The sequence below is a fragment of the Ptychodera flava genome, chromosome 4 (genome assembly GCF_041260155.1).
Source record: "Ptychodera flava strain L36383 chromosome 4, AS_Pfla_20210202, whole genome shotgun sequence".
NCBI lineage: Eukaryota > Metazoa > Hemichordata > Enteropneusta > Ptychoderidae > Ptychodera > Ptychodera flava.
Window position 1 is genome coordinate 41,496,831 of NC_091931.1, and position 23,961 is coordinate 41,520,791.

The 23,961-nt window shown below is 35.4% G+C and overlaps 2 protein-coding genes across 6 annotated transcripts in view; one reads left to right on the top strand and one right to left on the bottom strand.

Moving 5' to 3' along the window:
* The window catches only part of LOC139131790 (inverted formin-2-like), a 41,987-nt gene extending 19,552 nt beyond the window's left edge, over positions 1-22,435 (bottom strand). For 2 of the 4 annotated variants that reach the window (XM_070698053.1, XM_070698051.1), the window contains exons 1-2: positions 17,358-17,928; positions 2,222-2,337 (exon numbers count right to left, since the gene is read on the bottom strand). In XM_070698053.1, the coding sequence (XP_070554154.1) occupies positions 2,222-2,337; positions 17,358-17,775 (534 nt within the window). In that variant the 5' untranslated portion in view covers positions 17,776-17,928. Of the gene's footprint in view, positions 1-2,221; positions 2,338-17,357; positions 17,930-22,076 lie in introns of those variants that run through there. The other 2 variants (XM_070698052.1, XM_070698049.1) reach the window with 2 other exon arrangements.
* Positions 22,017-23,961, top strand: part of LOC139131791 (tripartite motif-containing protein 2-like) — a 74,489-nt gene continuing 72,544 nt past the window's right edge. For both annotated transcript variants that reach the window (XM_070698056.1, XM_070698054.1), the window contains exons 1-2: positions 22,017-22,324; positions 22,653-22,862. The gene's annotated coding sequence lies outside the window, so the exon portion shown is untranslated. The remainder of the gene's footprint in view (positions 22,325-22,652; positions 22,863-23,961) is intronic.

Below are 23,961 nucleotides of genomic sequence, written 5' to 3' on the forward strand. Positions count from 1 at the left end.
GTCGATGAGAAGTACATACAGATAAATCAAGCCAAGTCTTTGTTATACTTCATACAGCATGTCTGGGCTTGATTTGCAATTTTTACATTCTGATGTGAAACTGGGGTCTTTATTGGCTTGTTTTCAAGAAATCGAATTCATTGTAATTAAACTTTATCCCACTTGACTAGATTTATTAGCTTGTCTTGTAATTCACTTATGCGTTGGTATGGTGATCCCTCAATAATATCTTCATTTTGCAAAACGAAAGTTTAAACTTTTGTAAGAGCAAAGCTTTGAGCAAAACTATTAAACTTTCATCATACAGTGTGTGCTAAATTTAAAGTTTGTGCATGCATAGTGTACTGTCATTTTATTTTAAACAAACATGAAAAAGAGGCTGGAGGGTCTTGTCTAGATTTGTGTGTGTGCAATGATGAGAAACAAAAACTTTTTCTTTTTTACAGCCTTACTAAGGACAAAGCTTGCAGTCAGCAGTATTGTCATAGGAGTCAACAGTTTGACCTCTAATGACCTTCAAGCCATGACAAGTCTCCCTCACAATGAATCTCTGTCAAATGTTTACTTAGGTTCTATTGGCAATACCATCCTGAAGATTCTTGCCGAGAACAATAACTCACATTGATTGTACCTGAAAGTTTATAGTTTAATTTACATCACTCTGTGTCTACCATTCCTGGTCTACCTATGTTTCATTCACTTCAAGTTTGCATTGTCTACCCACTCAATGCATAGACACAGACCATATATGAACACATATTATCCCACACAGATAGTAAAAACCTAACGCTGGGACGTGCAAATTTCCAAAACTTATGCCAAAGTGCACTGTGAGGTTAATTGTTGCAACGTTTTTCATATGAACTAGTGAGTCTGCAGTGTGAATATGCTATATTGAAATTCACACCATCTTTCAGCCCCAAATCATCTGGAGCAGCAAATCCATTAATCCTGGATGCTTTTCATAATCCATAGTGTTATGGGCCATATATCTGAGATTCAACACAATCTAAGAACAAACTGTTTGTCAGCTTTTTTCCTATGGGCCAGTTTCCAGGGGATCCAAACCATTCATTTTTCAAAACAAAACTTGAATTTTAAACTGTTCTCATGCAGTTTTTTGCAAAAAACACAGCTATATGCAACTTTGAATGTTTGATTCTATTGAAAATACAATTAATATCAGTAGGATTACATGTATTCATAGTTGATCAGTTCTAATTATTATTGCAGTGTGTCAGAAGTAATCCAGCATGTAAACATTTCTCTTTTTGTTACTTTCATGTTGGTCACTTGATCCTATAAGCTTGAAAAACAAAACAAAACAACAATAAAAATGTATCTCCACATTTTTTTGTAAGGGATCAATGTTGAAAAACAAATCCGTTATTTTTTTTGTCAAAGTGACAGTGTCCCAGGGTTAGACAGTTGGCCAGGTATATAATGGTATCTTCACACATGCTGTCAGTGTACGTGTAGGTGTACATTTCACAGTGTGGAGAGTTCATGAACACACCAAAGCTCATTGGAATTTTGTGTTGTATGTATAGAATGAACAATAGTGCTAGTATCACCATCGATATCTCAGTGTTTATGTTGTGATCTAGGCCTTCAAGACAAGGCGGTTTATTATATCCTTCTGCTGCACCACTCGAATAACATGATTGACTGTTCCTTTGATATGGCTAATACTTCACATCCTAGTCTTGAATGGCTAATGATCAAAATTTGTATGTAAAATATCTGCACTTTGATTTTCACCTTACATGGTGCTAAATATTTTGCTGTGATATTTTCAAAATTTTTCATGATGATGAAAATGTTACTGCAGCTAGGATATTTTCTTATAAGAAAGCAATGTTCATCAATGCTGTTCAATAGCATCAACAGAAGGAATTGAATTGGGACTGTAAAAGTAACTGTCGCTACAGAAATCCCATTCTGTGTAAATGACAGTCATAGAACCACAAAAATTTAGTAAACAAACTTTATGAAGCAAAACATTCCCAAAGAAAACTCGGTAATAGGTCATGTACTTGAGTGACAATCACAGACAATTTTTAAAAAGTTCATTGCGCAGTCAAATGATTTCATATTTTTCGAATATTTGAATGACAGATACATGCAGCTGTATATTTTTATAACTGGCTTGCTGTTTACTTTACATACTGATCTGGAAATCACCTGAATCCTCATCCTAAATGACACCGGATGACCATACCTTGTAAAATTCCAATGCATCTATAGCCATGCTGTAACCATCTGTCGAGTACACCGACAGAGCCGATAGGATTTCAAACACCATCTTCTTAGTGAGCACATTGGTTGTATCAAGGGCTGAAATGGAAATAAAAGGAAATGAATATTTTATTTCAAAAATTCTGTGGAATCAAAATTACATCAAATTTGCCACAGAATTTTAAAATGTAAACTGCAAGGTAAAATTATAATATGGGAAAATTTGAGATGAAGATACTGTTACTGTTGCCAACATAGGATATCATTTTCCTCATCCTTGTAATGTAAATTCAAGGATGTTTAGAGAGGCAGGTGTACACTAATTACTCTGTGAAATAATCTGTGAAAATTGAGGATAGTTTGCTAAATTTGACACTCTGGTTGTTGACTTTGTTAATCTAATCAATTCTTGTGAATAATGGATGACTGGAAAAAAACAGGTGTACAGTAAATTGATAAATTCGGTTGGATAAAAAGTAAACGGAAATAAATTACCGTATTTTAATTCAACATTTATCACACAAGGACTGTCAAGGGTTGCATTGAAGTGAACCATAATTTTTCATTGAGGTGACAAGGAATCTTAATGAGCTAATTTCACAATTGCTTTCAAGTGTGACAGGAAAAGATATTTTAAATATTAAACCTGTCATGGTCAAATGAATCTAATCTCCATTACAGACTGTAGAGACCTAACTTTGTCACAGGAAACTAGGATGTAGAATAATAATTTGTGAAATATTATTTGTCGTAAATGTGGTCTTTTATCTACGACTGCTTTTCCTCAATTAGCTGAAGGTTGGCTTTGAGAACGACAAAAATCTCTTACAGTGTTTTAAAAATGAGATTGTCATTTACACACATATATTGTGTATCTGGCACGGTCACTCCACAAAACTGTAGTATAGTTACACTTGTGAAGCTCATTAACCCTTTGAGCGTTGTATTCTTTCCTACCAAAATCTTAGTGCAACATTTTACTAATTTTTATGAACTTTTCTGTAATTTTCTGATAATTTTTGACCAAATGAAAACAATATTTCATCATCCACAGTTTTTTATCAAAATTTTGGCAAAAATTTGACAAAAATTGACTTAGGTATATTTTATAAGGGTGACAAAAATTGACGTTGGCGCTCAAAGGGTTAAACATTTTTTATCCTTTTTTACCTCCATGGGGCATTCACAATTATGGAACTGACTTTAGATGAGAATACATTCTATTGTTGATGAACTTGCAAGTCAAACCAGTGGGTATTGCAAATGATATTTGTCAAGAAGTTATGATCATCAGCAGAACAAATTAGTGTAGGGGACTAGGGAGAGTAATCTACAGATACAAACTTTTTTCTTTGAAATACTATACAGATATAGCAAGGGTGAAGTAATAGGCACACACAAGACACAAGGCTCAGTGTATAATAAAAAAAAATGTTTAGTATATCGTCCGTTCGTCATTTATTGATTGTAAACTACTGGACGAATATTGTTTGCAATACCCTGTGGTCAAATATTCTTCCATAGATTCAATTTAATTTGATATGTCACCTGGTCAATGTCTGTCATTTTGAATGTATTTGAGTTAGAAGTATTAAAATTACACAAGTTATTAGAAGCCTTGTTTAATTTCCATTTCTCAGATTGTTCAAGATGTCATGGCGTCAAATGACACTTTCAACTAATTCAACTTTGAGAAAAGGGGATTTAATGGCCAGTAAACAAGCTTTTTGCACAAAAAATAAACATTTTCTTGAACAATCAATTAAGGATGGGAAGAACCATTAAAGTCTATGTGTGTTGATTAGTTCAATTGTTATTAATTAAAAGTATGTTATTGTAGGATTGTTGTTTTTGTAACTTCATTATTCTGTTTTCATTAGCACTGACCAGAATGACAATTAGAGTGTTTTTCTTTCACCTGAGACATGACTGTTTTTATGGGCGTCTTGGTATGCATTCTTTCCTATCAAGTGTTCTTAAGCCTTTCATTCCATGGTGTCTGGTAGACACATTTTTGCCATAGTTTTCAACACCACAACCAGAGTCAATTGTACAACATAACACTTTGAAGGTCTGTGAGATGCATGGTTCAACAGGTGGCATGTCTGTGTGGGTGAATTCCAATTCAGGAATTGACCTTTCTGTAATAAGCAAAGAGGTGTAAATTTGGTGCAAACAATGTTTATTGGATCCAGACATATTAAACCTGGTCTTTTTTATCCCAGTATTGCTTTTTGCATCGAGGGCAAATTTTTCTTTTTGAGAGAAGGCTCCTCATACATGACGAGTTAGTTTGCTGTATAAAATGAGTGGTAACTAATGATGCTTCATAGCAATAGCTAATATTATAGGTTGATTTGACCAAACCGTGAAGAAGACAGCATGAAAGTGATCCTTTCTATGATCACGACATCACATTGAAAAGTGTGTCCCTGCTTAAAAAAGGAAAATTATCAACAAGGTTGGTATTTTGTTTTGATTTTGGTCACAAATACTTTCTAGAAATGAAGGCATCAACCAGTCTTTGGTGGTAGCACTCTCTCTGCAATAACGACTACTAAACATTGGTTTCCTTTTTCCATTGGCATACTATACAAGCGACCTAGCGGCCGATATAGCTCCGCTGTGTTTATGTAGAGAATAACTATTTTTGACACATGTTGATGAAGAAGGTGGAAATCTTTGATAGCTCAATGCAGTGGCCAGAGAAAAGTGGCAAAAATAGCTTCAAAAATACACAATTGAAGATTTCATCATACTTATCGGATCATCCCTATGAACATGTCAACCAAAGATATCTGATGAGTGGTTTTTTGAGAATAAAATTTTCTGACCAAAATTGGCAACATTTGCCCCCAAAAACAAAAATTGCAGATTTCAGCATAATTTCAAAAGATCAAATTTAGTTCATCTATAGAAACCTGTATACCATATTTCAAAGCTGTTTGACCAGTACTTTTTGAGAAACACATTTTTTGACCCAAAATGGAAAAAATTGCCCCAAAAATTCAAAATTGCAGATTTCATCATAATTTCAATAAATATCATTTAGAGCATCTATAGAAACCTGTAGACCAAATTTTAAAGCTATCATATGAGCAGTTTTGAAAATACACATTTTTTGACCAAAAATGGCAAAAATTGCCCCAAAATACAAAATTACAGATTTCATCAGAAATTCAATATATATTACTAAGCTCATCTGTAGAAACCTTTATACCAAATTTAAAAGCTATCAGACCAGTACTTTTTGAGTAACACATTTTTTGACCAAAAATGGCAAAAATTGCCCAAAAATTACAAAATTGCAGATTTCATCATAATTTCAATAAACATCATTGAGGTGATCTGTAGGAATCTGTATACCAAATTGCAAAGCTATCAGATGACTTGTTTTGGAAATACACATTTTTTGACCAAAAATGGCAAAAATTGCCCCAAAAATACAAAATTGCAGATTTCATCATAATTTCAATAAATATCATTCAGTTTATCTGTAGAAACCTTTTATACCAAATTTCAAAACTATCAGACCAGTACTTTTAGAGAAATACATTTTTTGACCAAAAATGGCAAAAATTGCCTTAAAAATGCAAATTTGCATATTGCTGCTCAATTTGAACAAATCTGAAATAGATCATCCCTAGGGACATATTTACCAAATACCAAAGCTATCTGACAGGTAGTTTTGAAGAAGAAGATTTTTAAAGATTTTTTTACCAAAAATGACAAAAATTGCCTTAAAAATACAAATATGCAAAATTCACCACGATTTGAACAAATCTGACTAAAGTCACCCTAAGTAAACTGCATATCAAATTTCAAAGCAATCAGACAAGCGGTTTCAGAGGAGAATATTTTTTTACCAAAAACACAAAAAACGTCCCCAAAATACAAATATGCAAATTTCACCACAATTTGGAAACTTAAGTGAGGTCACTCCAAGTGAACTGCATATAAAATTTCAAAGCAATTGGACTTGCGGATTCAGAGGAGAAGGCAATTGTTGACGGACGACGACGGAAAATCAACCTATTTGATAAGCTCCGCGTCGCTGACAGCGGAGCTAATGAAGTCATAAAAATAATAAATATATTCATACAAAAGTTACGTACATTGCATCATTATTTTAAAGCACTATAGGTCAATACTCAGTTTTTTGTTTTCCTCTGTCACTTATATATACAGTAAATGTTAATTGAATAAGATCCCATCAAAAATGTGATAAAAATTAAGCCAGCACTTAAAATTGCTGTACTCCCCCTTAACCTCATATGTTTTATCCATGTGAGCCATATACAGCTTTCACAAAATCCATTAAGGAGCACAGTAATAAATTACCATGAATGAATCCAATATATATCAGGTGTACTTTGCCGGTATATGTTTTTATTCTGAGTCATCCATATTCCCTGATATATGCTCTGAAGCCCTGGACTTTAACAAAAATGTATGGCAAAGGTCCAAACTTGTACAAGATGGCAATGCATAAGGGTGATACATAGCTGCTGTTGATTAACACAAATAATGGAAACAGGAAAACTTGAACAGATAGCCAATAAAGCATATCACAGTCATTTTTAGTCCGTGGCACCATAGAAAACACACTCCTATTGGTCGACTGATAGGTACATTGTATGTATATGTGCCCAGCATAAACTTTTTTCCTGTACATATACAACACTAAACACTGTGAAAGAGAAAGAAGAGTTTGGCACTAAGAATTTTTGCAGCAGAAAAGACAGTGTTCACATCCAATTGTTTGTGTTGATCAGCAGTGCATGGCTACGTGTCACCTTTATCAGTTGACATCTTGTATAACTTTGGACCTTTGCCATAATTTTTTATGGTCCAGGGCCTGACAGGGCATATTTCAGAGAAACTGGGTTGAAAAGGTGACACAGGGTAAAAAAGCATGCAGTAGCAAAGTACACTTGATATATATCTTGGATTCATTCTTTGTAATTTATTCACACGTTCCTTGAACAGATTTTGTGAAAGCTGTATATAATGGCTGGCATTGATGAAAACATCTTAGATAAGGGGAATACAGGAATTTTAAGAGCTGGCTTAATTTTATTACGTGTTTGTGAGCATGTTTCAACACTTCAAGTTTCATCATAGGATCTTAAAAAATAGTTTACATGGTACTATTCTGAACTTTTACCACAGATAAAAAGCAGTGGATCTCATGTTGTATGCTGTATGAACCATGTTTTGATCCCATACTGTCAGTGTATGTTTGAATGTGACTCACCACTATTATTTCAAAATTGCATCCTATTGCTCGTAGTAGCAAAGACCATTCTGATTCAACTCAGATAAAATAATTCTGTGATTATTCAGCTTTTGTTTGAATAAAAACTTAAAATAGCAGGATGGGGACCTTCAGATTTACATTTTCTAAATTTAGATCAAGTTGCTCAATATGATGGAGCCAGGATTCAATCCTAAAGCCATGATGAAGCTCAACATGAAGAGTAAGTTTAGTTCTAAACGGTACATAGCTCTTTTGTCCATTGAAGCCATAATTCTGTGGTCAGCGCTGCCTCAATCTGCATTAATCCAAAAATTCAATGTGGGCCTTACTCACCCAGTCATTTGCAATAAAATTTCCCCTTAGCCATTGACGCGGTAGGAATCTTGATATAAAGAGGATATACAATGCTCAAATTTACAGCTTCCAAAACAGTTGCACCCTAGCAAATTTTGATTGCTTTGGAAATCAAAGGTTTGTTAGATGGAAAATATTCTTGATCGAATGTTCTTCTCAGAGGCTGGTACAAAACGGCAAACCTCCTGCAAACTATGTAATAACATAATGTGTTTCCAGTGTGCAACTATTTTATATCTGAAATATTTTAATATCTCTGTTCAAATGTCTGTTGAAGATATTTCAGATATTTTCTCTCAGTTGTGGGTAATCATGAACTGAAACTTTTTTCTTGGGGGAAAATAATGTAAAACTTATGGACTTGAAATTTTTCATGTTGACATCAATGTACATGCCATCTTTTATCAAAGGTATTGAAGAGATAATACAAAAGCATATATGTGACAGAAATATAGTTGATTTTTTATTAGTGTTGTCACTGAAATTGGTTAAGTGGCAGAGTAAAGTTGACACCTTTGGAACACCTAAAAATCTCATTGTCACATCTAGAGTGATAATTTTGGAGAAGAAAAATCAGTCACAGTCTGAACAAAAATCAACAACATCCTCGTAACAATGCAGATGGCAGTCCCTGAAAGCAGTGTACTTTTGCCTGAAGTGAATAATTAGTTTGCCCATATAATGTATCGGGAGTAACATTTAGCCAACAAAAACCTTGGGGCAATAAATGTGGACCATGTAAATTTGCATTTAAGACAAATGCTGGTAAAGGTAAGTTCAAAGTTCATCGCCTCATCTCTCAGAAACTCTGTAATATTTCACCGGGATAATAGATTTGACGATGACCCTACTTGAGTATTTATCTCATTAGAGATTACAGTATCACAAGTACTTCTTGTTCTGTGTTGTTGAGGATGATAAATGGCTGTATAATTACAAATGATCAAGATATCATTGTGGAAGACTTGTTCCCGTATAATACAGCATGAATACAGCAAGTTGTATAGTGCTTCTAATGTATCGGATATCGGATTATAGAATTTAAAACATGCATGGAATATGGTAAAAAAGAGAGGAAATAAGCCAGCCATTTGTTAAAAACAGTATAATATGATTCAAATGTACCAGACAAGAGTTTCCGATAAATGCATGCCCTGCTGGTGGCAATTCCATACAGCTGAGTTGTGGTTATGACAGCAACTGTGATAGATTGAACATAATTTTTGTCATTTATTACTTCAATGCCTGGCATTCTGATGGTTTCAGTTCCTGAGTAAGTCAAACTGTGTGGCACAGATTGCAGGAAACATTCAAACTAGGGGTGTAGCATTTAAGAGGAAATGTAAAAATTCACATATGCGACGATGAGGTATAACCTTTACTTCACTTTGAGTAGGCAGTTTCCCTTGAAGTTCTACGGTTCTTGTGTTGAAACAATGAACTGCTTCATCAAATCCATTACATTCCCTTGAAAAATACTTTAAAAGACAAATTGGCTAGAAAGAGGGAATAAGCTATGTCACAGACTGTCATTGCTTTGTAATCCGCATTATACCTTCTGCTGACGAAAACATGAAGTAAATTTCCCTCAGAAACAGAGCCCCTAATTCCAATAAAGGAAGAAATGGATCAGCCTGGAAACTAGAACTTGCAAGAGAAATCTAGAACTTCCCTTGCGTGGGGGAAGTTAACAAAAGTCGAGAGCTACTTGAAAAAGAATAAACTGAAGGCCAAACTGCGAACTGGTGATGATAATTACGTTGAGAACATGCTAATTATAATGAACAGAGAATGAACAAAGGTTATTTTCCTAATAATCTATGGATCCCCATTTCCAAGGTTGCAGAATTAATCTCTCATCCTGCAAAACAAAACAAAACTGAAACTCTCCATATGTATATATGCAAACTGCACCGTATGCACCTATACATGTACCATACAGGAATTCAAATTTCACATATGTTGCAACTTTTGTTTCTTGAATAAAATGCTATTTTTTTCAGTTTTGTACATCTTTGTTTCTGTTTTGTTTGTGTTCTACTTATTTATATGCATGATCCTTTTCCTTATCAAGTGTGCAACTGTGCAATTAACTTTGAGACAATCTGCAGAGGCAGATTCAGCTGCTAACTTTCTCATCATGGTAAGATTTGAAAAACCAAATGCAGCCTCAGGAATGCTATTCAGTCTTTCAGATTGACTAACTTCCTTAAACAGCATTGTGACCTCCACGGCAAATTCAGATTCATACACAAAACCCTTTCACCAAAGCATTCTCACTTCCCCTGTAAATGCTTAAAGAAAAGAGTTTTCCATTCTCTATCAGTTGCCAACCTTTTCACGCACATGCAGCAAATTCCTTCTTTTGCAAAGAACAACAATTTACTCTTTTGAACGTTTTGGATCTAATTTTCGTCTGCAGGTCTCAGCTGTTAGTTTGTAACTTCCATGGCAACGATACAAAAACTTCTTTCACAGCAATTTACAATTCTTCAGGAAGAACTTGAAGTTCTTGCATAATGAGAAAATGAACTTCATGATATCTCACAACACTGACATAGTTGTTTGTAGAAATTTACATCAAAGTGATGAAATAAGTGAGTATACTTAACCAAACAAGGTACCACAAAGTCCATACATTGAAGGTATGCTTAACTTCGTATTGTATATTTTCAGAAAAATATATAAAAAATGAATATACACAGTACTTCATATCACTTCAATGCACTTGCATGATATTCTCTAAATTTGCACGAAGGCCCTATAAACAGCAAAATAACCAAGGACAGAAAACTCCCTGAAATGCTGTCTGGAAAATTTATCAGTGGATTCAGAAAATGTCATTATTTTTGTAAAAGGATATTGGCATAGTTTGTAGGTTGTACCTTAACCCTTTGACTGCCAAAGTCAATTTTTATCCTGTTTACAAAATATATCCCAGTCAAATTTGTTCAGATTTTTGCCAAAATTTTGAAAAAAACTGTAGTTAATTAAATGTGATGTCAATTTGCTCTAAAATTATCAAAACAAAGAAAGAAAAATACACAAAAATTGGTAAAATGTTGCACTAAGATTTTGGTGGGAAAAATTACAGCACTCAAAGGGTTAAAGAGTGTGTGCAAGATGTGAGTCCAGTTGCAACCATTTGCATACTTCAGGGTTAAGGGCGTCGTTTCATTTTATAAAAGTTGACATTTGATAAAATGTATCAAAAGGTGAATTTGAACTTCAAATGAATAATACTGTATGATCAAATAGAAGTTCAGACTTAGCTGTTCTGACCAAAGGAGTGTGATAAGCATGGACTGTCCATCATTTTAGAAAATATAACATTCAACTTCGATTTTGTCAAAGTTAAAATTTGCCATCATGATATTAACTCTGAAGAGGATCTGGTAGTAGCCTAAAATGAGATAATTGTTCCGAAATAGAAAAAAATTGGAACATACAGTACTGCTAACATATATTAAAAGTTATGCAACACAGCACATCTGCCACTCGGCTATGCAAATAATTTTGGTGTCAAATAAAATACTCAGCAGGGAGATTATGTACTGATGTAACAGTTAGCTTGTATTATTATCATGTATTGCTATGACTGGTGTCATTAGAATGTACTGCCATGCCATGACCGGTAATATGAGTGCACTGTCAGACATTAAATTCATATCTGATTTCTTCGACGTGTACATTTTTGAAATTCTTGATAAAATTTGAAGGTCCATATTCCACTTCCTGAAATGAAGGAAGTGGATTATTGGCAGGAAGTTGCTGAGTATGCATGTTGCTATCATTGGCCTTCCTATAAAATGAAATGGAAAAGTTGATGAAGCTGATAGCAATCAAGCCACTGTGACATGGCATCATCATTTTTTGATTTAAACAACTTAATACATTTAAAGTAAAATGGGCATAAATTTTGATAATATTTTAAATACATTGTTCCAGACCAAAAGTGTATTTTTTCTTCCTCTTTCCAAAAGGACATTGAAATATGCCAGTATAGGCCAATTGTCAACACAAACACAGCATGTACAATATGCAATGTTATCGTTTACAGGAATTTCTAGAATGGATTTAAATTCAGTAGTCAAAAAAATATTTATCACGACACGCGTACTTGCAAATATCTCAGTCATAACTGGAGTTTTGAAATGTTTGAATAGAGAACAATAGAATTTACCAAAATTTGTCCCAAACAGTTAAAAAAAGTTTAAACTTTAGAGGAACAGGCTATTGGGCTTGATTCTTCCAACATTATGTGCATAAACAAAAATTTTTGTGTCAGTCTGTTTTGGGTATTTCTTTGAATTTCTTTTAATGAAAATTTGATCACTGCACAATATACATGCAATTATGAAAAAACAGAGCAAAAGAAATTCAGAATAGACTGTAAGGTGAGGAGACACAACATGATCCCTACAGACACCATATACATTCTGTAACCAGAGAGTTAGCAATCTCCATGTGATCAGCTTGAATTACACAACATCTGTTGAATCAATTGCCGCAATTTCTCAGGACAAATCTCAGATGACATAAAAGATTGACATATTATCTCGATTTATGAATAGTTCCCTGCAGATTTACTGAGTTATTCCATCCAAATGTAATGCATACATTAATCATCGGGGAAATTATCCAGACACATCTTTACCCAGCTGTTAGTGAGTACAGTGATATTTTAATGGTCTAATAATGTACCATTCTCTTTTCCTAAACGTTTTCCTGACAACTGACCACACATGTTATTTTCTACTCAAAATAAAAGTAGAGTTCAGCACTTGTATTAAGTCTTCTTGGAGTTGTTAATTGAATTCCAAATGAATCCAAAGAGTTTAACATCAACAGGTGTAACAAACGAAGCAATGTGCATAGACAGGTGTTCACGATGGTTCCTCAGCATGCAGGCAATTCTGAATGTAAGCTGGTTTAATAGAGAGTTTAAAATTTTTTTTTGGTCTCTTTAGGCAGCTTTGGCCAGCCCATATTGCAATGGATGGGTGGGTGGGTGGGCAGTGGTCAGGATACAATGGAACTAGTGGAAGTTCTTCAGTAGGGAGTCGGGTGTGTCGTCTGTGATGATTGAACCAACAGAGATATTGTTTTCAGAATTGTCTGCTGTCATTAAAGACATTCCATGTAAGTGTAATCTGTCCAAGTACAGGATGTGAATACTAAATGTGTAAATAATGTTGGAAGTTAATCATATGGGAAGAATAGTATGCCGGGTAGACAAGGTGGAAAAGTGGAACTGGAGGGTGGGAGTTGGTGTTTTGCAAAGCATCTTGAGAGAGCATTTGTAAACAAAAGGATGGAAATCTACAAAATAATTGTGACTACATAAGTTGTATATTTTGTGATTTTACACGAGTTTTATTTCTAGTAATGAAGATCCTTAGAAATTATCACAGAAAGCAGCAAAATAGGAGTCACTCTCCACAGAACTATACAGTTATCTACCAAAATAACCACAATACAGTCTGAACACTGCTTAGTTAATTCACATTAAATATCACTGAGCAGTGTTACCTTATGTAATTTTTCCCAATTTATAATAAACTTAGTCTGACACCACAGCTGATAAATTCTTATGTAACTTTCCAATTTAGCAGATGTTGTATTCTCTCTATAATTATAACACTGCTTTTTGCATTTAAAGAGGGAATACAAACAGATTGAATAAATTAGGAACAATGGTCTGCTCAGTGTAATTGAATAAATTAGCTTCAAACATGAATAATTTTTATAGGAAACCGTATAAATAGAAATAACCTGCAAAGTTATAGCATAACCCAGTAAGTCTAGTCACTGTCCCTCTTACCTTCCCATACATGTATATTCAAATTAACTATCATTGTAGCAAGATCCGACTGATGTTGCCTTTACTATGCTTTGTGAATAAGCTAAGTACACAATTTTGTCAGGGAATTAAATAGGGGAAACATTTGCAATAAGTGCATTGACTTGGCCTAACTCTTTCATAAGATTTCAAAAATGTCAGATGAATGTATTTGCTCTGTGTATTTAACCAATGTTGCTGTGAATTGGCAGTATGTAGTCACAAGTAGGTGTGGTAACTCCCAATATTGACATCCGGTCACTTCAGGGGTTACTGGTCACTTGGATGTCGGAAATGGTGATCAGAATTGATGGGATTATGATATCAAAGCAAACAGATAAAAAAATACCTATACCCTATCATTTGTTTATCACAGTCTACTATCAGACTTTAAGATAATACAAGTGTAAGTGCAACTTTTGCTTTGGTTTTGAAACAAATTATTGTCAATATAAATAAAATTGAAAAATTAACCTGAAAAGTGTATTTTTCATGCGTAATTGCAATATAAAATACAATTATAGATAATTCCTCACTTGATTTTGTCTTTTTATGTACACTAGAAATAAGCTGTTGACAGAAATTGAAATTTGATGACATGAGCACAGGACACAAATTATCCAGGAAGAGTGGACCCTCTGCAGAACACTGACCCATGGTGACCCTGATTGACGGTGGAAATGATAATGACCTTTATGGACTGTTGCGGTTCCAGAATTGGTCAGTCTGACCCAAGGAATTCTAGGACAATAAGATCTCTTGACTTTTGAGTGGAGGTGGGGTCTTTGACCTATGTCATTGAAACCTGTAAAATCTGTTCTTGATCTGAAGACTTTGTTGTCTCAAGGTTTTGCAAATCTTTCAGCTGGAACCCTTGACTGGTGAGTCAGCATGTATCTCATAACATTCATTGTGCGTGAAGAAATGAATGAAGACAGGGATCTTTTCAATCTAGGCTGGGCTATGTGATGTAAAACTACATCTGGAGGATCTGACTCTGTGAAATTATCATGTATTGTACCTTATTTTTAAAAGGTTTCTTTTTAGATTCCTAAATTCCTGAAACTCTTTGGCAGGCATAACTTAAGAGGAATTCATGCTTATATTAGCCCTGCGTACGATGCTGTGTGTTCCGCTACAGGTAATAGCCCCGCTCACCACAGCCCTGCAAGACCCGTACGTAGAGTTGGTGACTTCAAATCCATTTTTGGACTTGACGTAAAAAGCCAAATTACTGCCGAAATTCAGCGTTCTTGGGCCCAAGTCGTATCCCTGCCTACCTCAGCTACTCGATCGCTTCCAAAAATGCCAGTCTTTTATTCTTTTTTCGTAAATAACCGTCGATGTCGGCAACTCTCTCGCTAGCCCTGCGTACGTACGCAGTGTACGCTGTGTGTCAGGAACGCATGCAAAGAATGCACAGTGTACACTGCGTACGTACGCAGGGCTAGCGAGAGAGTTGCCGACATCGACGGTTATTTACGAAAAAAGAATAAAAGACTGGCATTTTTGGAAGCGATCGAGTAGCTGAGGTAGGCAGGGATACGACTTGGGCCCAAGAACGCTGAATTTTGGCAGTAATTTGGCTTTTTACGTCAAGTCCAAAAATGGATTTGAAGTCACCAACTCTACGTACGGGTCTTTGCAGGGCTGTGGTGAGCGGGGCTATTAGCTGTAGCGGAACACACAGCATCGTACGCAGGGCTAGCTTATATTGTGAAAATACATACCAATATTACGTAAATAATGTACATTCTTTTTAGTCATATATGAGGTTTGTGATATCCTTTCACAAATTGTTATCATGCACACTTGTATCTATATCACCCAGATGCTACACACTATTGCCTTGTTCAATGTCCAGTAAAATATATCTTTTCCGCTACTAACTGAAATTTGTTTGTGTTCTGGGAGTGAAACAGTGTGGCTTTATGAGTTGGCCATAACCTACTTAGCAATAACTTACTTGTGGTGTCCAATGTGACAGCAAGTGTATAGCCTAGTTTTTTTTCTCTGTTTGGGGATCAAATTTCTCTTCTAAAGACAACTGTGATGGGCTAATATATCCAGTGTTTGGACTGTTTACTAGAAAAAGTAACTTTGAGAAACCTAAAATCTAGGTCAAAAAGTCGATTAGCTGATTAGGGAAATCAATTGTCAAGACTTTAAATCATGCTCACGGAGAGTTATATGCTTCATTATCTCTAACAGGAAATTTGCTGATTGAGAAAATTGGATGTGAAACTTTGCTTTATGGCGTTAATTGTTTATTCTGACACAGTATGAGGGGATGTAAATGTGGTTTGTGATCAGAATTTACAATGTGAAAGCATGCAGCGTCACTGTTAATGTTACATTAGTATGTTTCATAACAACCAGAAGATATATATTGATTAAAGAACAAAGATTTCCATTGAAATATCAAACAAAGTGACTTTTACTCTTATTTTTGGACAACTAATTTCGAAACATAAACATCTGTTATCATATTGATGTTCAGTGAAAAAATTATGATCTCTTTCATCCTGTAAGAAATTACAATTTAGAATGTTGCCAGTGTCACACATGGACACACTCTGATTTGGGTGCGGCAGTATGTGCCATATACAACATAAAAATTTGCTCAAGACACATTGTATAACTTTTGTTTTCTGCAACACACTGGCATGCTGAAAACAAATATTCTCTTTATCACTATTGACATAAAGTACACGCATAAAGTTCACACAATCAAAACAACCATTGACATTGATTAGCACCTTTGAATGTAACACACTTGATTATTGTCCTGCCATTTATGAAGAGAATTATAATCATCAAATAAAAGTGCACTATTGAAATGATTTGCCGACATTACTTCTTTTACAGTGGCCATTTGTGGTGTTTCAGATCATCTTAGGTTTTCCACTTTACTCTTTCAGTAGTGAAATCTTGTTTGAGATGTTGATTGATGACTCAGAGTTTATAAGGGCATTTAAAATATCTGCCACTTTTTCATGATATGTCTGGAGAAAAATTCCATGGGGGAAATTTTGCCACGCAGACATATATACATACATATAGACTAAATCCTATGGTCTTGTAATATCTTGCAGAATAGAAAACAATTCACTTTTAATTGTATCATTGTTATTTGACAACCTTGTGAACAAATATCATTTGATCTACGGCTGTTGACAGTCCTAGCAGTTGTTATGAACTTGGCATGCATACACTGTCAAGCTGAGAGTTTACATTACACTGTTGCCATTTGGTTAGTTTTGGTTGTACACAAACGATGTCAGCTGAATTATTGCTTTTCAGTGATGTGTGCAGACGTAATGAGAAAACAAAATTGGGAATTTATGAGGGGATATTAATGTTATGCATCTAAAAAAGTTATTAGATAATGTGTCTGCCCATTTATAAATTAAATAGCTCATCAATATACATGTGTATAACAAATACAATACTCACTGAACAAAAGCATTTTATAGATAGATTAAAACATTATTCAACATTCAACTAATTAGAATGTGTGAATCTTGTGCTATTTAAAGTACATTTTTTCAGAAATAAAACAAAATTCTATTATCAGGTAATTTTTGAATGATCAAAACTGGTATTGAAGCAAATGCAGAAGTATGTTAATTACAATTAGGATGTTTTGATATCGATACTCACCTGAAGCAAGGTTTCTGGTGTATTGTTTGACTTCCCTAGTCTCAATGATGAAGTTAAGTCCCGTCTTGGAGTTGAGAACAGCTTTGATGCATCCGATGCATTCTATCTGCAGATACGCATCTGTAAAGCTGGTGAATCCCTTGTCGGAGAGTCTTTCCAGGGAATCCACCAGTACCTCCATTCCGTCCAATTCCAGGAACTCTTTCATCCATTCCTTGCTGCTCCGGGAGAGCCTCTTCTTCAGTCCGGCATAGTTGTGAACAGTCGGCATGCGGAGTAGCTGGATGCATAGCTCTGGATCACAGTTTTCCAAGTTGCTGTGTGCTGAAAACAGTGGACTCCCATTATCTTTTTCTGTGGACTCGGATGCCTTTCGGGCCAACTTGACCCACAGGCCAGCTTTTGTTTTTGTGGACATCACAAGTTGGAACGTCGTCTGGGACTACAACTGCATGTGAACAGCGGTCCTTACAGCATACGTTCAACACTATGACTGAGGCAGTTACTAAGTCTGAGCGCTTGAAGTTTTGAAACTTGTAACCTTATCTGCTTTATTTGCAAGTCAATGAGAGTTGTTCCTCTGCTGACTATGGTTGATCTAACCACATGGATATTGAGTGGGCGTGTCACAGTACGTCACGTTGGACAGTTAATATAAGTCACTCAGTATAAAGACCCTCCCTGGGGTACTTGTAATTAAGCCAATTTGAGTCAAAAGACACTTATGCAATGAACCACATCCTAAGTTTAGTTTCTGTCACAAAAGACAAACAGCTTAAAGATCTTTCAAACGCATTTCAGACTAACAGTAAACAGGTCACCACATCAGAAAAATAACAATGCTTGAAGGCGACTGGCCCCACCCACCTGTGCTATGTAAATGCCACACACCTATTGGAATAGTCTCTAGAAGAAGAGACCATTCTGTCAACACAGGGGGTGACAGGAAAATGACTACATAGGGTGATGTAATTGGAAATAATTACCACATCAAAAGCATTTCTATCACTAATTGCTGCTAACGAACAAAAAGATCTCATGTTTTAATTCATGAAACTTTACAAAATCTATTGAGTTTACTGTTTACAGTTGGCCAGTGGAATTTAATGGTAGCCTTACCAATGGGCAATAAAACAGTTGCTTTTAAATCATGCTATTCTGGAGTATGTTAAGCTTCAAATGGTCAAGGTGGTGATAAATATACGTACTGGATGTCAGCATGCTGTAAGTCTATTCTTCATGGGAGTGAGTATGGACTAAATTTAGGGAGTCAAGTACATCTGCTGGTATAAATTTATAAATAGATGTTCCAAGCCTCAAATGGCACTGACACTGTGGAGATATCTGTGAAAGGTCACTGAATATTTAATATACCAAAAAACATATGACAGGACGAGTCAATTTTTTTTTTTGCATTTCAAAATAAAATTGTGCTTGTACTTTTATCAGGCCTGATTGTGTATTTCAATACAGCCTGATTTATGAAGTGTACAGGTCTGCAGAGGTTGAATGGTGTCAGCAACTTGTTCAAGTGCAAGTTTTTGTGTACTGTCTACAGTGTTGACTTCAAGGTCAAGGGTAATTGATGAATGATGTACATGACTGTTGACAAACCATAACAGTACACTTACCAAAAGTTTGCCACTTTTGTGAACTCCATGTAATTATGAAGTCAACATTAACATTCACAATTATTCTTATGTCTTCTGCAGCTTGATGAACTATCTATCCAAGGCAAAATAAAATATGTGTCTTTCCAGTTACCCAACATCTACCCTATTTTAAACTCTCTGACTCTAACCCTGTTTTCCACATTAAAATTACCGGTATGCATGATCTTGCAAACTTTTGCAGTTCTTTGACCGGCCACACCCTTTTAAGAAGAAAATAAAAATCTCGACCAACCTATCCTATTTCCTGAAGGCACGTTCACAGAAACACACATTTTTTGGGCCCTTATTGAAACAGTTGTCCCCTTAAAGTTAAAAGGCTATATTTGGCTTGCACATTTGCTACACACTAAAAAGTGACAGGTTACTGAATTATGGCTTGTAACCGTATTGTTTATGGAAATAGAAATGGCAAATGCCGCACACCAGCTGGTTTATTGAAAAAAGGAAACTGCTCATAAAGTCTGGCATAAGTTGCCCTTCTGTGTCTCATAGGCCACAATGGTAGCAAAACAAAAATAGCCTAAAGTGTAATTTTTTCCCTAAAATAAGATGAACTGGTGTTGTTGAAAATTGCTCCTATATATTTTGTGACAAATGTGATGAATTTTTGAGTTTAAGTTAAGTTTGGGCAGTTCATTTCCTACCAAACAGTTCACATATAAAATGTTCAAACTGAACACTTTTGGTATCAGTAACACTGATACCATAAAATATTGGTACCAACTCTTATAGCAGATAAATACAGTTTCACAAGCTAAATACATGGAAGGGGAGGTGGAGGTACCATGAAGGGGGTGTAGTTGTAATGAGTTGACCTGTACAGTACATCCACAGGTTCATTAACAAAAAATGTACACCATCTTGCAAAGATGACATTCAAATTGATCATCTCAGTATGGCGCACAAGCATTCGACTATGTTGGCAAGTCAACTATCAACACCATCAAATATTGAAATCTAAAAACCAGGGCATAGTAATGGCAGGGAAATTAGTAACTAGCTGCCCATATGTGTAATCAAACTCAAATTGCTGAAGAAAAACATTTAATACCAAGTATTTATTTTTTATGTTCGCATCTATCAGTAATATATGAAAACAGAATATTAATCTATCAGTGTATTACTGTTCTTTGACCAGCAAATGTTGAGTGATGAAAGAGATTTTGAGCTTATCATTGATTGTTACAGTAGTTATTGTTGTTGTAAAAAGTTTGTTTGTTTTTTTCCCCTAACTTCCCTTCCTTCAATATCATATTGCCCATTTCATATCGTCAGTATACATAGGAATTTCAATAATGTTCACAACTTCTACTTTGGAATCATTTGCGATAAGTTGAATGATTTCTGATGGATTTCTACAGAAGTTGACAATTGTTTTTCTTGAAATCGAGTTTGAAATTATTATTGGAGTACCATTTTATAACTGAATCATCAACTTGCTTTCGATACTTAGCATAATTTATCAGTTTGAGTAAGACTGCAACAGGTATAATCAACAACAAATTTTGTAATTAAGTTACCTTCAGAACTAGCAACACAACTATTAATAAATGAAAAATGTGACCATGTCGGTGTTTGTGGGGATGAATTCACTTAGATTTTTTCAGATCATTAACATGATGGGACTCTACAATTTGTATTGCAGTTTGTATTGCTACAGCTATGCAGCTAGATGACTTCATGATTTGCACTTTTAAACGTCTTCTCACACATATTGAAGAATAATAACTAAGCTTTACATATCATTTCTCATTTCCAAATTTAACCCATTTAAATTAGCATATTGTTTCAAATGACTGGTTTTCAAATCTGTGTTATACCCATCAATACCATATACGGATGGACTGTAGCTGAAGCCTAAGGAATCAAAAGCTGTGCTTGTGACACATCTATACATGTAAATAATATTGGTTTTTCCAGAATCATCTCAAGGTGAAGCAAACAAAATTGAGCAAACAAATGATTCTGAAAACAGACAGTGTGAAAGAAAGAAGAAAATTGTGTTCTGCAGTATTGTTCTGTCATGGTATGCTATAGTGTGCTGCCACCTTCACTTTACATGCCGTTGGGGGCGCTAAACATTGTTCACAATATATGTAGCTTTGTACATTGATTTACAGAGGGAAATGTTCAACTTATCTTTACATTTCTGACTCGTAAAAGGCACTCCAATAATGAGACTGTCAAAATGATGTAACTTAATTGACTGGAAGTGCCCCTTTGTTAATTAATTGGAAAACAAAAAAACAACTTATGTGCATATTGAAAGAAACTGACATCCCCATTATCTTTTGACCCTTTTTTCACAAATGTTGTTGCAAACAAGCAGTTGCTGATGTTGTTCAACTTATTGAAAGATATCTAAAAAAATGGCCGACCATAGACAACTTACATCCCATCTTGCCTACACTGTGAAGAAAAACCTCAGGTCAGGGGTTTTAGGCGGGCTATGTAAAACCCTAACCTGAGGTTTTTCTACACAGTGTAGGCAAAATTGGATGGGAGTTGTCTATGGTCGACCATTTTTTAGATCTCTTTCAATAAGTCGAACATCAGCAACTGCTCGTTTGCAACAATATTGGTGAAAAAAGGGTCAAAAGATAGCGATAATGTCCCTTTAAGACAGCCATTATGTGTTAATCAGGGATAAGCAACTTGACTAATTTAGGGGCAATCAATGCAATTTACTGTATTTTTTACAGTTATGCTCAACGGAAAGTAGACGATGAGATTAAATGATACCTTACTCAATTACTAATTTACATCAGACACTTTATTTCTAAAACTACACTAGTACCTCACAATATTGCTTGCGAGCGGCAAGTTCTCAAAGACAAGAATAACAAATACCAGACCTAAATGATTCCTTAACATAACAGTCAGGCGCAGGTGCAGAAGTCTCTACCGCGACTATGGAAAGCCAAAGGCCATAGAGGGCGCCCTCTGGAGAGGCAAGTTATGGTCGATGCTTGCAACAACTGAAGTTAGAAAGCCTACTGGTACGTTGATTGCATGAGAACGGGCGAAAACTTTGAGTAATGCTCACCTGTATTATGCTTTACTCACTCGTCCGGTCGCACGGTCAACACGTGTGTGACCAGGGTATGCACTTTGACACGCACGGGATTCATCCATGGTCCCTCCTTTTCGGGGTGGGGGTGACCCATGCACGCAGAGCAGAGTAAGATCGGTTTTTCAGCTTTCCCGCTTCCTCCCATCGCGTCCGCCTGGGTCTATGAACAGACTGGCACATGGAAATAAGCTGTAAACGAGACTGTAACATTGTCTGTTCTGGTGAGTACGATACTACTGATAGTGATTTAACGTGTCTCATAGGTTTCGATGTAGTAGATGTACTTTTGACGCGACCGACAACCAAACGCTTCGTCAAAAATCAACGTGATTTCGTCTCAATCTCTGCAGAGGAAATTGATACCGGGGTAAAGCGCCCCCATGGTTCTGAATATCACGTTACTGATGATAGTAGTTGTGTCTACACTAATCAATTTCTGAGACAAAAAAGTGTCACAACTTGCATAAAAGTTACATATTTTAAGTCGCCAAAGGTACGGGCTTCAATGGATTATTTTCTCCTCTTCTCACTCCCTCGGCTAAACTACAGTACAATTCAACACTATTCTAAGGGGTATGTTTATACTTATTCATCATGAAAGGCTCCTTCAGTCAAGCTCTGATTAACACCATGAGGAAGATTATCACCCAGTGTACTGCAAGTGTACCAGAGATGTAAAAGAGAAAGTTGTTGTGCTCCAGGAATGCAACCCAAGTCAGTCCAGATGAGAGTTAATTTCTCATTGTGCATGTATCTTAGGTAAAGCTATTTTTATTATCACAATATAGCAGGTATTTCTAGGGCTCAAAGTTAAGGGACATAAGCTGTAACTTGTGGCAAGTTTTTCAGTATTCTGCTTCTATATATCAACTACTGTCACAGTGTGTCTGACCCTAATCCATTTGTCATGGTGAAATTTCGAGTATTCTTTTTGTCAACACAGCTTGTATGTGTGTAGTGATCATTTTTTATTGTTTACAAACGAATTCTAGTCCGGACTTGAATACAATTTTCAACAATAACAATGGAGATTATACTCATATAGGTTGTGTTGATACGCTAAATACTTGGCATTAAGGTAGAGACACACGTTAGATGATACTTATTTTAAACTCACTTTTTCTCAATAAATTTCACTTTTGGACCCTACACATTATATATTTTCTGTTAGCCCTATATCTCAACATTATGAAAAATATGTTTATTTTCCAAAATCACTGTGTCTGTGTCCATTTCTCTCAAAAATATGCGTTTTTGAGTTTTTTTACCAAAAAAAATTAGGTGTTCAAGGACTATGGCGACTTGAGATCTTTGAACAGAAATCAGCAATTGAGTACTCTGGAGAAAAAACGGTGTCCCAGATTGTTTCTCTTCCCTTTTGTTTCAGCACAATAAGGTGTTAAAGTAAGAACTCTGGGTTTTTGAATCAATTGCCGGGTTTTTGTTCATTTCAGCAAGAATTTCTCTTGTTCTTTATATATTACCGAAAATCTGAGATACCGTTTTACAGATATGTATTGCTACTGTGACCAGGTAAAAAACAGACCGATCTGTACACCCTACTCCAACCTATTTTCTTTAAGTTATGCTTGTCAGGCCAAAATCGGAAGAGAGATAATCAAAGAATTGTGTAAACACCCCTATACGTAAAAAAATCGATCGTTGATATGACTTTCCGGGCGATTTAATTTCATGTTCACGAACTTGCATCAAGCAGGAGACTAGATGTTTTGTATTTTACATCAAATACCCTTCCGAAGATCATAAATGGCGAGAAAATCGGGAGAAACACACACAAACTGTTTAGATGTACGAGTAATGAGGGCGGTTTATTTACATAACAAACACTGCCACTGCT